The 15,431-nt window shown below is 40.5% G+C and overlaps 1 protein-coding gene across 4 annotated transcripts in view; it reads right to left on the reverse strand.

The window, feature by feature from the left end:
- Positions 1-9,398, reverse strand: part of LOC124273346 (feeding circuit activating peptides-like) — a 30,236-nt gene extending 20,838 nt beyond the window's left edge. For all 4 annotated transcript variants that reach the window (XM_046708582.1, XM_046708581.1, XM_046708580.1 and 1 more), the window contains exon 1: positions 9,178-9,398. In XM_046708582.1, coding sequence (XP_046564538.1) covers positions 9,178-9,270 — 93 coding nt within the window. In that variant the 5' untranslated portion in view covers positions 9,271-9,398. The remainder of the gene's footprint in view (positions 1-9,177) is intronic.
- Positions 9,399-15,431: the final 6,033 nt, after the last annotated feature.

Below are 15,431 nucleotides of genomic sequence, written 5' to 3' on the forward strand. Positions count from 1 at the left end.
AAGTATGCTGTATTAACGATGTTCTTGATCAATATATCATGAGACATTAAGGAAGATGCCAGTTAGAGATGTGTCCATCACCTGTTTAATGGATAAGTTATGTATAATCTAAAAGCTTTAGATTTTGGCATTGTTTTAATTGACGTCCCGTCAAGCCTAGTAATGTCCAGGTTATGTAACCACGTCAAATAAATTAGTTCTCATTAAATACAGACCAGATGATAACATATGGAAGTCTTTGTGATTCATTCAGCTATTATGATCGAGTGAAGTTCTGTATAAGAATCAGTGGGCAAAATCTGTATTCCATTTTGAAAATTATATGATGAATGATTCTCAGTATTTGTATATAACCTTTCATACCAGTATAAACACAATGGTATGTTCAGCTGGATTACCAACTAACACCACTGTTGTTGCCAATCAATACAGTAATGTGTGTAGCTACGTCCAACTGGTCACGGGGTTCCACCTGGATCAGGTCAACTTTAATCTCAACCCCACGGGAGCTATGTATATTCCATCACTTTGAAGAAAATGGCTCACATGTTTATACGGCAACAAACAATTACCAAAACCATTTGAGAAACACTACTTAAAGTTTTATCCTGTCTGAACACTTCAGGGATTTTGAATTTTTTATGTCGTAGATCAGGCGTGAGACGCGGTTGTCTTTTCTTCTCTTTATTCTCTCGCGATGAGACTATGAAAGCTTCTTCTTTATTGCCCGCTTTGTGTAGAGGCAACGAGGGCCTCAGCCGTAAAGTGGCGTGATCAAAGCATCAGAAATAAACAGCTTCTTCCAGACAAAGGATTCCGTCCAGTAGATGTCATTCGTCACACTATGTAACTGTCCCACATCGGCAATACATCATACACATACGTCAATGGAGGTAGATGTCAATGAATTAATTATAAAAGAATCATGATTGAAGTACCCATGTAACTTGAGGAACCCACGTAGTTTATTGTCATTTTCTTGTGAAGATATTATTTGTTTTCACCGAGGACACATTAAGGGTTGTATAAAGAAAGGTGGTGTAATTTTCAGTACTCACACGATTTCAGGAACACCTTATCATTGTGTAAATTGTACAAACTTTTGACCTCATAATCACGAAAATGTATCAAATATCTGTCCCATATCGCATGCAAGGCGATAAGTGAAATGCACATATTATCTGGGGTTTGAATGATGGTAAAGAAACAGGGTCTATAGAATTCATGTTGTCAGCACCATAACAAAATAATCCGTGGTATGGAGCACCAAATGGCCTTATGACACTGACGATAATATACAGGACCCTTCATATAGTTCACAAGTATTAACTCACTCTACTCTTAAATTGATATTAGTGAGTGTCATTTAGCAGGAGCCAAGCTTAAATGTGCTGACACGATAATCGGCCGATGGTGTCTGTGGCTGTAGTGTGGCCACGGCTTCAGGAGGATGCTGAGACACAAAGCAGGAGAAGGTGGATTAGACTGTTGTTAACACCTTCACGGACGCACAATTCAGAACTGACAGGACGCATTGCTTTATTCCATTACTGTAAAGACACTAACAAGATTTGCCAGGAGACATGTTCAATGAACGATACACGTCCATAGGTCCGGCAATGGAAATGTCATATGATGTTGCCTATCAATCGCAAATCGGCCAGAACGAAGTGAACCGAGATCACTTCCCATGAAAACAGTGAATCCGGAAACTAGTCTACATTTAGAGACCAGATGGATACCTTTTGTATAAGTAATTTACGAATATTTCACCCAATTAAGGGCTTCTAGAAACCACTGCAGTCAACACATCTTCTCTATTTCTTTCTTTTTCCCAGCCACTCCTAGGTCTGATCAGTATTGATTTAATACATGCCTTCAACCTCAGACCATACCAACTACAGCCGATACCGACAGGATTTATAATACATATACTTGTGCTTGAACGCCCACAAGTCAGACAGTTGGATTAGTATATTACTCTCCGATGTTATATCCCCATCTGTGAACTCTGATCAAATAAACTCATAGCATGTATAGAGAATACTCCCTCTCCGTAGACACCATTTCTACGAACAGAGAACAACGTCACGCACCACAATTCATTCGCGAGTCTCACCCATACTGTCCTATAATCATTTATGTGTAAGTGTGGTTTTATCGACGTTAAATACGAATGTGTGAAAAACAGAAGTCACCGAGACCAGTTGTATTTGACATCGTATATCATGTCTTCGCATGCGAAATGCAAATGTATTTTTACCTGTTGTGCACGTGAACGATCATGGGAATACTAACTTCAATTAAAATAATAGAAGTTGTTATGGGGCAAATTTGTACATAAGATGTGCTTGAATGTGTTTTAACTGTTATACCTGAAGTTTAAATGATGGGCAGTGGCATGACGTATTGAGGGTTACTAGATTTAGACAGAATGATTTGGAAAGGGCTACAAGGACCTTATTGAAGAATTGTTTACTTTAGACAGATATGTAACGGGAGTTACATTGCCTCTCTTCCCTCTCATCTGATATTACACAAGACGACCAGCATTGTATGTGGTGATCCTACCCTGGATACTTCCTGCTGAGGTCTTTCTTCTATGTTGGATTACTGTAGAGAGGTGAATGTTACCATGACTGTCTTAATTGCTTTTGTCACTGTTCTTATATTACATTACACTTGACTTTGTTCTACAACACAAGCTTGTACTGCCGTCGTGACACCTTTGTATTGATGTGTACTGATTTTTAACTTAGTTAATTGAATAGTACAAGTGTGCATTATAGCACATTTCTTCGTTAATATTGAACATGATTGACAACGGTACACGAATCTGTATCCAAACGTCCCACTCAATAAATAAATGAAGCTGTTTTCCATTAGGTTTGTTCAACGTTGTACGTCCAAGTTTCTATAATGCCACTCAAAGGAGTTATTGCTTTGTTGTTTGATAGGTTAGCGCCTGCTTCCTGAACGGACTGATTCCCGATTACACTTTAGTTTACCTTCGGAGTCGCCACGGAACAAAGTGCAAGGCTGTACAAGGTCCCCAAACTGCAAGAACATGAAACAAATCCCACAGCGACGAGTTTCGAATTTCCAGCTGAACCGTAGTCCGTCACTCATAATGCCGCTTATCCTCGCCATCAATGCCCTTATGTCCATCAGATAGTGCCTACCATTTTACCAAATGTAATATGTAAGGAATTAAGAGGTGTCCGGTCATGTTACACCGTCACGGGGCTGTTTGCATGACGTCGTACCCCGATAGCAACGTCGCTGATACGTCACAGAGACATACACACCTACTGTATAGTTGAAAATGATCTGTTGGTGAAGTTGGCGATATTTTGGTGCTTTCTCATACTGGAATCTTCACATGCTTTTCACGAAATGTATTTGCCAGCACTTGAACATATCCTGAACATAGTCATATGAGCATCGCAACATTGATTAAATGCTGACTAAAACACACCGGTCTATAGCGTTGGGTGAGCCTTGTACCTGGTAGCTTGTTATACGGTTCCAACGAAGCTTGAAACACAAGTGATATATTGATCTAATTTATTTTAGAATTTGCAGAACGACACATCCGTTTCATTACGTGAAAGACGATATGCTTCAAATGTGAATCGAGACAAAACAATGATTGTGCCGATCAACTATTCTGTAAGCTGTAAGTATCAGCAGTTCTTAAATATGAAATGCAGTGACACCTTACGACCTGCTCTGGTTTTGACTCGGTAAGATCGGTCTTACAACTTATGACTTGATATAGTAATTGACGTTTTCTCAATAATCTATTAAGCACACAAAAACGACAAAATCGTTTCAATATTCAAAACATATGTCTGCTAACAGTACAGCCAGCTGCATTACCCCGATCCCGACAAAGCCACGAGAGTGTGACTATGAAACGTTATCGAATAGTGCTGGTACAAAGAAAAGAGTGGGTATTTGCCTCACAAGGAAAGGCTTTCCAAATGTTCACCTGAAAGAACACGGTATTATGTGGTACAAGTAGAAATAGAGAGTCGCTTTATGCTCTTTGAAATGTTCGTCATTATAGCATACCTGCTTGTACACGTTATGAACTGTAGATATCCAAGGGTGGAGCTGCTGGGATATTGCCCGACATCAATGGAAGGTGAACTATTGAATAGTGAGACTCATTCCACTTAATGTCTGATGGAGAATCTGAATCTGTTCACGGAGCGCTTAGGTAGGGTAGGGCGTCTTCATTTGCGGCTATTATTCGCGGCTTAGGTGGATAATTCATTGGAGAGAATTGGCTATTTGACCACTATTGAAGAAAATCAGATCATCGATACATTTGAAACACTTAAGTTCCTTGACCACATTGCCGTAATTTAATTTTGCCAATTCCAGAAGAAAGTCTGACTTGAATAAAGAAACATACCAGCACTGAAGAGACACTTGGTGGCCAACGGGATGTCTTCAACTCGCCGGACGTTAACTCACATTCTGTCCCAGTGCTATCATGGTTCGCTTTAGTTTTTCCGAAGAGACACGTGTATTATTCCAAGGTCTCATCCATATCATCGTCCTCATGCTTGCAAACATCCAAAGCATCGTGAGTTCATAAGAAGCGATCTAACAGATAACAGTAACGATACTAAATATATATCGTATGCATGACTGTGTCTTCTGCATTGGGAATGGTATATTAACCTTTCATTGTTTTATGGAAATAATTACAATTCTTATGATGTATGAGTGTGCGTAGCACATTAATCCACGATGTACATTGTTGTATCAACGAAGAAAACGGATAGTTCACCATACCATAGTGCTGTGAAATATTTCAAACCCAATCAAGTTGATGCTGTTAGCAGTTTTCTTCCATGCACGCAAAAGTCACAAAATAGAATATGACAGTCGCCATCCCGCATCTTACACAAACAGCTGGGCTGTTCGTTTTGCCCCCCCTGGGGTGGTGGGGTAACCTAGTGGTTAAAGCGTTGGCTCGTCACGCCGAAGACCCGGGTTCGATTCCCCACATGGGTACAATGTGTGAAGCCCATTTCTGGTGTCCCCCCGCCGTAATATTGCTGGAATATTGCTAAACAGCGGCGTAAAACCATACTCACTCACTCACTCGTTTTGCCCCCAAATCTGCCACTATTGTATCTTATACACTGCATTACTTTGCACTTATTCTGCACGATAAACAACATGTGTTTGGTGGAAATGGTTTTAGCGATTCCGTCAGTGTCATACTGGTCACACTACATACTTTACACTTAAAGAGGTGGATACGTGAAAATATGTATTCAGTGATGGTAATGAACTGATTGGAAAAATGAAGTAGTAGGTGTAACATGGCAATCCTCCTCCACCGATGTTGGCGGTTTATTGTACGGGTATAAACAACCAATAAAGAAGACACGAATAGTAAAAAGCATGAACGCGTGATATGATTAGCAACGGGTTGTAACTCAACGATTAGTCACACGTTCGTTTACATGGTGAGGGATGGTCCGAATCATTCTCCCAATAGACCATGACAACAATTTGATATTCCAAAACGGGAAACCCAGTGTTTGTCGCGAAAGGTGTAATATAGTCTTCAACAATTAATCTTAAATATTGGCGGTTCGTAATTAGCTGCAACTCCAATGCTTCTTGACGAATAGAATAGGTGACACAAATAATATTACAAAGAAAGAAAAAAAGGCATATGACCATGTGCAATCATTGTGGAAATCCCAGTAATGGTGCAGTCTGTTACAGCTGGTCACTGTTCACAATAACACTTAGGTATGTATTTGCACCATCATCTGGAATCAGTGGGATGTTTCTAACACTGGACTTAAATAACATTATGTTGTTTATATTACCGTTTGATCCCAACCTCCTCTTAACAATCGGCTGCTCTATATGAATCAACAATGACGAATTTACTTTAAGTTACTGAATGTTTTATGTCTCATTTGCTGTGTTCTTTACTCTTCCAGACATCTCATCTGCAGTGATTATCAACTCCTTACAGCAATTTCTTGGCACCAATCGTCTACTCACCACGGCAGTGCTTTTGGGGTGATCGTCAACTTTTCTTTGCCTTTTATTTGCATTGATCGATAACTCTTCCTTACATTTCATTTTAAGGGTTATTCAACTTTTTCTTTGCATTTCATTTGCATCTCTACTCGGAATATTATTTGCAGTCATCAACTTATCTCAGTAATTGATTTGCACATGTCGTCAGGCTTTCTCTACTTTTCATTTATGTTCTGCCCAATTTTGAATTTTAATCGCAGTTATCATCAACTTCTCTCTACATTTCTCGGATCATCAGCCCATCTCATACATCATCATTATCAATACATCTCGACAATGATCGTCAGCTCTTCAAAATATCTTACTTATGCCTGTCAAGCTTTTGTGGGTATTTCGTTTGTATACGATTCTGGGTTAGTCATTGCAATAATCGCCAACTTACAATTATTCTAAAGTCATAATACAACAGAAGAAAGAGTTGTTAACACCGTACTTTTTAATTTATATGCAGAGATCATCAGTGAAAATCATGTGAGCGTTTCATCTACGTCATACTTAGCTATCGTGTGCTTTCATTTGTAGCAGATTTTCGATTCCTTATTAAGACAGAGGGATGAGTAGAAGACATGCGCAGGGAAGGACGTAAATTGTTTCATATTATTATAACTTCTTACAATTTGAAATGAAATGTTTCCTACACTTTGGTTATTGAACACTTTCTATTGATTGGGGTTAATTATGTTCATTTCCTACTGGCAGAGCATAAGTTGTTACCATCAGATTATTTGATTAGAATATAATGCGTATCGTTTCCTCAACCTATGTCATCAGGTTGGCGCTTCAATTTTGTATCTTACTGTATGAGCAAATTGCAATTGCTTAATGGCCATACGTTCATCCATCATGAGAGTTTGACCAAAGAAACCCTGCTCCATAGCTGATGCTATTCTGAACCAGACACAACTGCTGGCGTAATGGATCATCCGTTTAATAATGCTAGCACGGCTGATTAAACACAACTTGCTTTCCAATAATTGCCATGTGACGTTTGATGACTTTTGATTTAAGGTTTACGTTCATTGTCGGCCATTGATGAAGCACATAACATGTTTCGCAGAAACCAATTTCAGAAGAATCCCGAAACATCAGATTTCCTATAAGTAAGAGTTGTATGTTGTCATGATTAATAGCGCACCGAATTGAACTGAATGTAAAAACGCATCATTCAGTACCGTTGATTTTCCAGATGATACTTGAATTAAAAAATCTTTAGGTATCAACTCATTTTCCATTGACCACGTGTATTATATGCATACATGTTAAAACATGTTTTTAAAAAAAAAATTCACTAATGATTTGAAAAATATTTGTATTCAACCGTTAAGGACTCAAAGCACAGGTGTAATAACGATGGACAACATTGATTGAAGAACTGATTAATGAATTCGTTTCCATACTCACTTTGGTTTTTAGTTTTATCCTAAAATTAGTTAGGTTTCATATGTCCCCCAGTTAGAGGACCAGTTGCATTCTGGCCATCACGAAACTCAGGTCAATTTATGGTAACAGAAATGTGCATGAAAACGGTTCTCGTGGGCGTAATGTGAAAATGTTTAACTTGCCTCAACTTCTTTCTTCAGTCGTAATATTCATACATACATACTAATATTTGTATAGCGCCAATGTCCATCTCAGTTGCTCAAAGGAGCTTTTGCAACGATTCCGCAACAACATATCAACCAATCTGATATATTCATGACGGGAAAATACGACACCATTTGTGAAAACAAGGAAACATGATAAGAAGGTTTACAGATTTGTTGTGAGTGATTGGAGTTGTTGTGTCTCAGCGGCATTATTTCCGTCATCTAGCTACTCACGATTAGTAGCTGTGTTAAAAGTGTACATTTACAAGATTGAAAGTGTGAAAGCGTTAAGAAATGATTACCCCTTTTGCTTGGCATGACGTGATCTTGGGCATTGCTAGCGTTACTTATTTCAAAAATGTAAAGTTGCGGAATGCGATGGATTCCAGTACCTGGTGATGGGTCTGTGCATGTACAGGACAGTTACAAGTAGCCGTGTTGTATACCTCTAAGGAAGAGCAAAATGCCAGTGAGATGAGCACTTATTTTACTTGTGGTTGTATACTTAACGGTCTCAAGAGGACACTAAAAAGTTGGCATTGCTTGAGGCCAAACATACTGTGGTACATATGCATCAATAATCAATGTATCAGGTGGTGCCACAGTGGTCAATAGCTTGCAATGGTATCATGATTCAAGAGGAGTAAATTGATAACCAAGTGGTTGAGTCAGTCTATGTATTTACGGTTGGTGTCACATAACGTGCTGCAATACCTTGTGCAGCCTGTATCCTTTCGAAATGCCACACCACTGTCTGCCTAGGTCGAATCCGATTCGCCCTGTTTATGCTGCTATGTTTGACAGCACCATACCAACGCTCGTGTGTATGACCAACGTCGTATACATCGACGAACTGCAGAATCTCGGGTTTCCCTCCCTAATAAAACTGGTCAACACGCCACAACAGCACTGAAATACTGCGCAAAGCGGCGTTAAACTCACTCCCAAGATGAGCTACTGTACTTGTGGTGAAGATGACATGGTGTTTGGGGGCTTGGTTGATAAGATGTTAACTGGGAGTTTCTGGTAAGCTTGGTCCAAGACGTTAGTGCGGCTATAGTACACACACGTCGTTGCCTCATTAGTGTGTACAACAATGGCGTAGTTTTTAACCATCTCCAACCTTTCAAATTGTGATTAATATGTTTTACTCAGGGTTTTGCATTCACAAAATTACGAGGTCACCAAAAGAGTCAAGATAATATGATCCTTCACTGTTGCATTATATAGCTGGTTATTTTCTATTAATTTCTTATAACTTTATTAGTTTTTGTACCAATGCGCAACGCCATAAACGACGTTTTCAGAATAGATCTATGTTACTTTAGATATTAATGGAGGTACCACCTTCAGGTTGTGTCGTGGGTAATTAACTCCCCAACCCTCCCGGTTGTACAACACGCCCAGTATAATACTAAATTAGTGAAACAAGTAACAGTGAGAGTAAGAATGCAGTCAGTGTAAGCGACACGAAACGACTGTATTGATTTGGATCCAATTAACTCACCTTGCCGGAACTCTTGTCAACAGGCGCACAGGAGACAATGGCCCAAGAAAGCAGCAAAAGGGAAGAGACCCGAAAATATCGCTCCCACTCCATGATGACTACGTTGAGAGATCTTCTCCTTTACCCGTGCACGTCAGTGTCAGTATTTATGTAGTCTTGCCAATGATATATGTTAATGAGTTACACCCTCGTTACAAATGAACCGACCGGGCTTGTTTGCGAGACCACGCAAAGTCCAATGTGCCTTTTTATATACTTCCTTAGCACTTGAATGCCAGTCACAGCGGAAAATGGGAGGGGCTGAGAATCATTTAGTATTATGGGCTGGGTATACCAGGAGATTTGAGTGATTTGTTCCTGGGCAGAGTCTATCAATATTAGATTGTCCGGGTATCGAGCTGGCGACAGTGGATTGTTTCGGTTCGAGTATACGCACAGCCTCTGGATAAACATTTCGCAGATTGGCCGTGCAGGACAAATAGGGCTATAGGGATGCTGGTTTCGTGTGTTTTTGTCCAGACAAATGCTTGCCAGATGACCAGGTACTCTAATTTACTTTCGCTTGTTTATTGAGGCGATTACGTTATTAGAGTTGTGAATGAATAATGCTGCTGTTGTTAAGTCAACACACTCGGAACGGTCTTAGAACAGCTCGGGAATGAGAGAAATAGTGCCCGCTGGCACATCAATGAACTTAACCCTAGATGTTTCACGCACACATTAAACTGCCTTTCAAACAGACATACGATAACAATCAAATTACAATCCGTCCATTTCCATGATTTGATATATTCAAGAAACGTAACATCTTACAGCATCCACTGATGAATTTGTGTCTTAAACATATATTATCTGTGCACAATCCAGCTAATATATATTTCATGTTTGTTGTATCTGTGCGAATTATGCTGAACATATTCTATTTTAAAACAGAAGTCAACTTTGGTTTCTTAAAGAGTTAAACCTTAATGTAAGTCAATTGGAATATTTTGGCCATGTCTCTGTGCTCTACCAGGCTCAACAACGGCTAATTCTAATAGTCAAGTTTGCCGTCGGCTATTCTAGCGCGATGCTAATCTTGAAAATCCGCTTTAATAAACGCTCGTGACTTGAGTTGCAGATTTCTAAAATGGGAAATTAAGGAACTGTGTGCCGTTAAGCTAAGACATATTTTCTAAACAAAGACACAGAAAGAAACACCGCTACTAAATCAGTGTGTATGCTGAGCTTAAAATGTTCACGAAAAATATTGGAAAGAGAAATTTATGATGTGTTCGGACGCCTTTTAGAAATCTACCTGAAGCAGTTCTCTCTGCACAGCGGGCCACATACGGCAAATGTCCATGGACGTAATGCTGGTTTGAGTAATAGAAATAGCATTATTACATGGCGAGATGGAAACCAAGTTATTTATAATAGTTGCAATGGGTGTTGCCACGCGTCTCCTTTATTGAATATGGCCTCCGAATCTTGCAGTCTCTGGTTCCAATGAACGCTGATAAACTAGTATTGTGTTTGGTTGTTTATTTTACACTCACTTTACTAAATATAGTAACATTCTTTCTTGAGTAGACTTGATATAGATAGATCAAATATACTCAAGATAGACGTTACACCGATGTGTGTATATGTCTGTGTATATATATAAACTCTCATGTCATTAATAACTATGGTCTCTGTTGCGTTTTCCATCTTCAAATGCCTAACTCTTTCTCATCTAGTATGAAGTTGACAATTATATATTTTATTTATATCATTATATATTTTAAGTTTAATCCAAACTATTTACTCTGTTACTAAAGATTTACGTTGATAAGGTCTCCTTGGGAACTATGGTGTGTGTTAATAACCCGACAGATACCCACACCTGCTCACTAAGAACGATGTTGTGTATTAAATAACTCTGCACATAAACACACCGTCTCCTGGAAGAGTTATGTTGTGTGTTAAATGACCCGATAGATACCCTCACCGTCTCCTTGAGAACTATGTTGTGTGTTAAATAACCCGATAGATACCCTCACCGTCTCTTTGAGAACTATGTTGTGTGTTAAATAACCCGATAGATACCCTCACCGTCTCCTTGAGAACTATGTAGTGTGTTAAATAACCCGATAGATACACTCACCGTCTCCTTGAGAACTATGTAGTGTGTTAAATAACCCGATAGATACCCTCACCGTCTCCTTGAGAACTATGTTGTGTGTTAAATAACCCGATAGATACCCTCACCGTCTCCTTGAGAACTATGTAGTGTGTTAAATAACCCGATAGATACACTCACCGTCTCCTTGAGAACTATGTAGTGTGTTAAATAACCCGATAGATACACTCACCGTCTCCTCGGGAACTATGTTGTGTAATAAATAACCCGACACATACCCACACCGTCTCCTTGAGAACTATGTTGTGTGTTAAATAACCCGATAGATACCCTCACCGTCTCCTTGAGAACTATGTAGTGTGTTAAATAACCCGACACATACCCACACCGTCTCCTTGAGAACTATGTTGGTGTTACATAACCCGACACATACCCACACCGTCTCCTCGGGAACTATGTTGTGTGATAAATAACTCTGCACATACCCTCACCGTCTCCTCGGGAACTATGTTGTGTGTTAAATAACCCGATAGATACCCTCACCGTCTCTTTGAGAACTATGTTGTGTGTTAAATAACCCGATAGATACCCTCACCGTCTCCTTGAGAACTATGAAGTGTGTTAAATAACCCGATAGATACACTCACCATCTCCTTGAGAACTATGTAGTGTGTTAAATAACCCGATAGATACCCTCACCGTCTCCTCGGGAACTATGTTGTGTGTTAAATAACCCGATAGATACCCACACCGTCTCCTTGAGAACTATGTAGTGTGATAAATAACCCGACACATACCCACACCATCTCATTGAGAACTATGTTGTGTGTTAAATAACCCGATAAATACGCTCACCGTCTCCTTGAGAACTATGTAGTGTGTTAAATAACCCGACACATACCCACACCGTCTCCTTGAGAACTATGTTGTGTGTTAAATAACCCGATAGATACCCACACCGTCTCCTTGAGAACTATGTTGGTGTTACATAACCCGACACATACCCACACCGTCTCCTCGGGAACTATGTTGTGTGATAAATAACTCTGCACATACCCTCACCGTCTCCTCGGGAACTATGTTGTGTGTTAAATAACTCTGCACATACCCACACCGTCTCCTCGGGAACTATGTTCTGTGTTAAATAACCCGACACATACCCTCACCGTCTCCTTGAGAACTATGTTGTGTGTTAAATAACCAGACACATACCCTCACCGTCTCATTGAGAACTATGTTGTGTGTTACATAACCCGACAGATACCCTCACCGTCTCCCTTGAGAACTATGTTGTGTGTTACATAACCCGACACATACCCACACCGTCTCCTTGAGAACTATGTTGTGTGTTAGATAACCCGACACATACCCTCACCGTCTCCTTGAGAACTATGTTGTGTGTTACATAACCCGACACATACCCTCACCGTATCCTTGAGAACTATGTTGTGTGTTACATAACCCGACACATACCCACACCGTCTCATTGAGAATTATGTAGTGTGATAAATAACCCGACACATACCCACACCGTCTCATTGAGAACTATGTTGTGTGTTACATAACCCGACAGATACCCTCACCGTCTCATTGAGCTATGTTGTGTCTTCAATAACCCGACACATACCCTCACCGTCTCATTGAGAACTATGTTGTGTGTTACATAACCCGACACATACCCACACCGTCTCATTGAGAACTATGTAATGTGATAAATAACCCGACACATACCCACACCGTCTCATTAAGAACTATGTTGTGTGTTACATAACCCGACAGATACCCACATCGTCTCCTCGGGAACTATGTTGTGTGTTAAATAACCCGATAGATACCCTCACCGTCTCTTTGAGAACTATGTTGTGTGTTAAATAACCCGATAGATACACTCACCGTCTCCTTGAGAACTATGTAGTGTGTTAAATAACCCGATAGATACACTCACCGTCTCCTTGAGAACTATGTAGTGTGTTAAATAACCCGATAGATACCCTCACCGTCTCCTCGGGAACTATGTTGTGTGTTAAATAACCCGATAGATACCCACACCGTCTCCTTGAGAACTATGTAGTGTGATAAATAACCCGACACATACCCACACCATCTCATTGAGAACTATGTTGTGTGTTAAATAACCCGACAGATACGCTCACCGTCTCCTTGAGAACTATGTAGTGTGTTAAATAACCCGACACATACCCACACCGTCTCATTAAGAACTATGTTGTGTGTTACATAACCCGACAGATACCCACATCGTCTCCTCGGGAACTATGTTGTGTGTTAAATAACCCGATAGATACCCTCACCGTCTCTTTGAGAACTATGTTGTGTGTTAAATAACCCGATAGATACACTCACCGTCTCCTTGAGAACTATGTAGTGTGTTAAATAACCCGATAGATACACTCACCGTCTCCTTGAGAACTATGTAGTGTGTTAAATAACCCGATAGATACCCTCACCGTCTCCTCGGGAACTATGTTGTGTGTTAAATAACCCGATAGATACCCACACCGTCTCCTTGAGAACTATGTAGTGTGATAAATAACCCGACACATACCCACACCATCTCATTGAGAACTATGTTGTGTGTTAAATAACCCGACAGATACGCTCACCGTCTCCTTGAGAACTATGTAGTGTGTTAAATAACCCGACACATACCCACACCGTCTCCTTGAGAACTATGTTGTGTGTTAAATAACCCGATAGATACCCTCACCGTCTCCTTGAGAACTATGTTGGTGTTACATAACCCGACACATACCCACACCGTCTCCTCGGGAACTATGTTGTGTGATAAATAACTCTGCACATACCCTCACCGTCTCCTCGGGAACTATGTTGTGTGTTAAATAACTCTGCACATACCCACACCGTCTCCTCGGGAACTATGTTCTGTGTTAAATAACCCGACACATACCCTCACCGTCTCCTTGAGAACTATGTTGTGTGTTAAATAACCCGACACATACCCTCACCGTCTCATTGAGAACGACCCGTGAAGATCCGGGGTAGAATAGGTCTTCAGCAACCCATGGGCTTGCCATAACAAGGCGACTATCTTGTCGTAAGAGGCGACTAACGGGATCGGGTGGTCAGTTTCGCTGACTTGGTTGACAAATGTCATCGGTTCCCAATTGCGCAGATCGATGCTCATGATGTTGATCACTGGATTGTCTGGTCCAGACTCGATTATTTACAGACCGCCGCCATATAGCTGGAATATTGCTGAGTGCGGCGTAAAACTAAACTCACTCACTCACTCTCATTGAGAACTATGTTGTGTGTTACATAATCCGACAGATACCCCCACCGTCTCCTTGAGAACTATGTTGTGTGTTACATAACCCGACACATACCCACACCGTCTTCTTGAGAACTATGTTGTGTGTTACATAACCCGACACATACCCTCACCGTATCCTTGAGAACTATGTTGTGTGTTACATAACCCGACACATACCCACACCGTCTCATTGAGAACTATGTAGTGTGATAAATAACCCGACACATACCCACACCGTCTCCTTGAGAACTATGTTGGTGTTACATAACCCGACACATACCCACACCGTCTCCTCGGGAACTATGTTGTGTGATAAATAACTCTGCACATACCCTCACCGTCTCCTCGGGAACTATGTTGTGTGTTAAATAACTCTGCACATACCCACACCGTCTCCTCGGGAACTATGTTCTGTGTTAAATAACCCGACACATACCCTCACCGTCTCCTTGAGAACTATGTTGTGTGTTAAATAACCAGACACATACCCTCACCGTCTCATTGAGAACTATGTTGTGTGTTACATAACCCGACAGATACCCTCACCGTCTCCTTGAGAACTATGTTGTGTGTTACATAACCCGACACATACCCACACCGTCTCCTTGAGAACTATGTTGTGTGTTAGATAACCCGACACATACCCTCACCGTCTCCTTGAGAACTATGTTGTGTGTTACATAACCCGACACATACCCTCACCGTATCCTTGAGAACTATGTTGTGTGTTACATAACCCGACACATACCCACACCGTCTCATTGAGAATTATGTAGTGTGATAAATAACCCGACACATACCCACACCGTCTCATTGAGAACTATGTTGTGTGTTACATAACCCGACAGATACCCTCAC

This window comes from Haliotis rubra, unplaced genomic scaffold (genome assembly GCF_003918875.1).
Source record: "Haliotis rubra isolate DU_JTF1 unplaced genomic scaffold, ASM391887v1 Scf18, whole genome shotgun sequence".
NCBI classification, from domain to species: Eukaryota; Metazoa; Mollusca; class Gastropoda; order Lepetellida; family Haliotidae; genus Haliotis; species Haliotis rubra.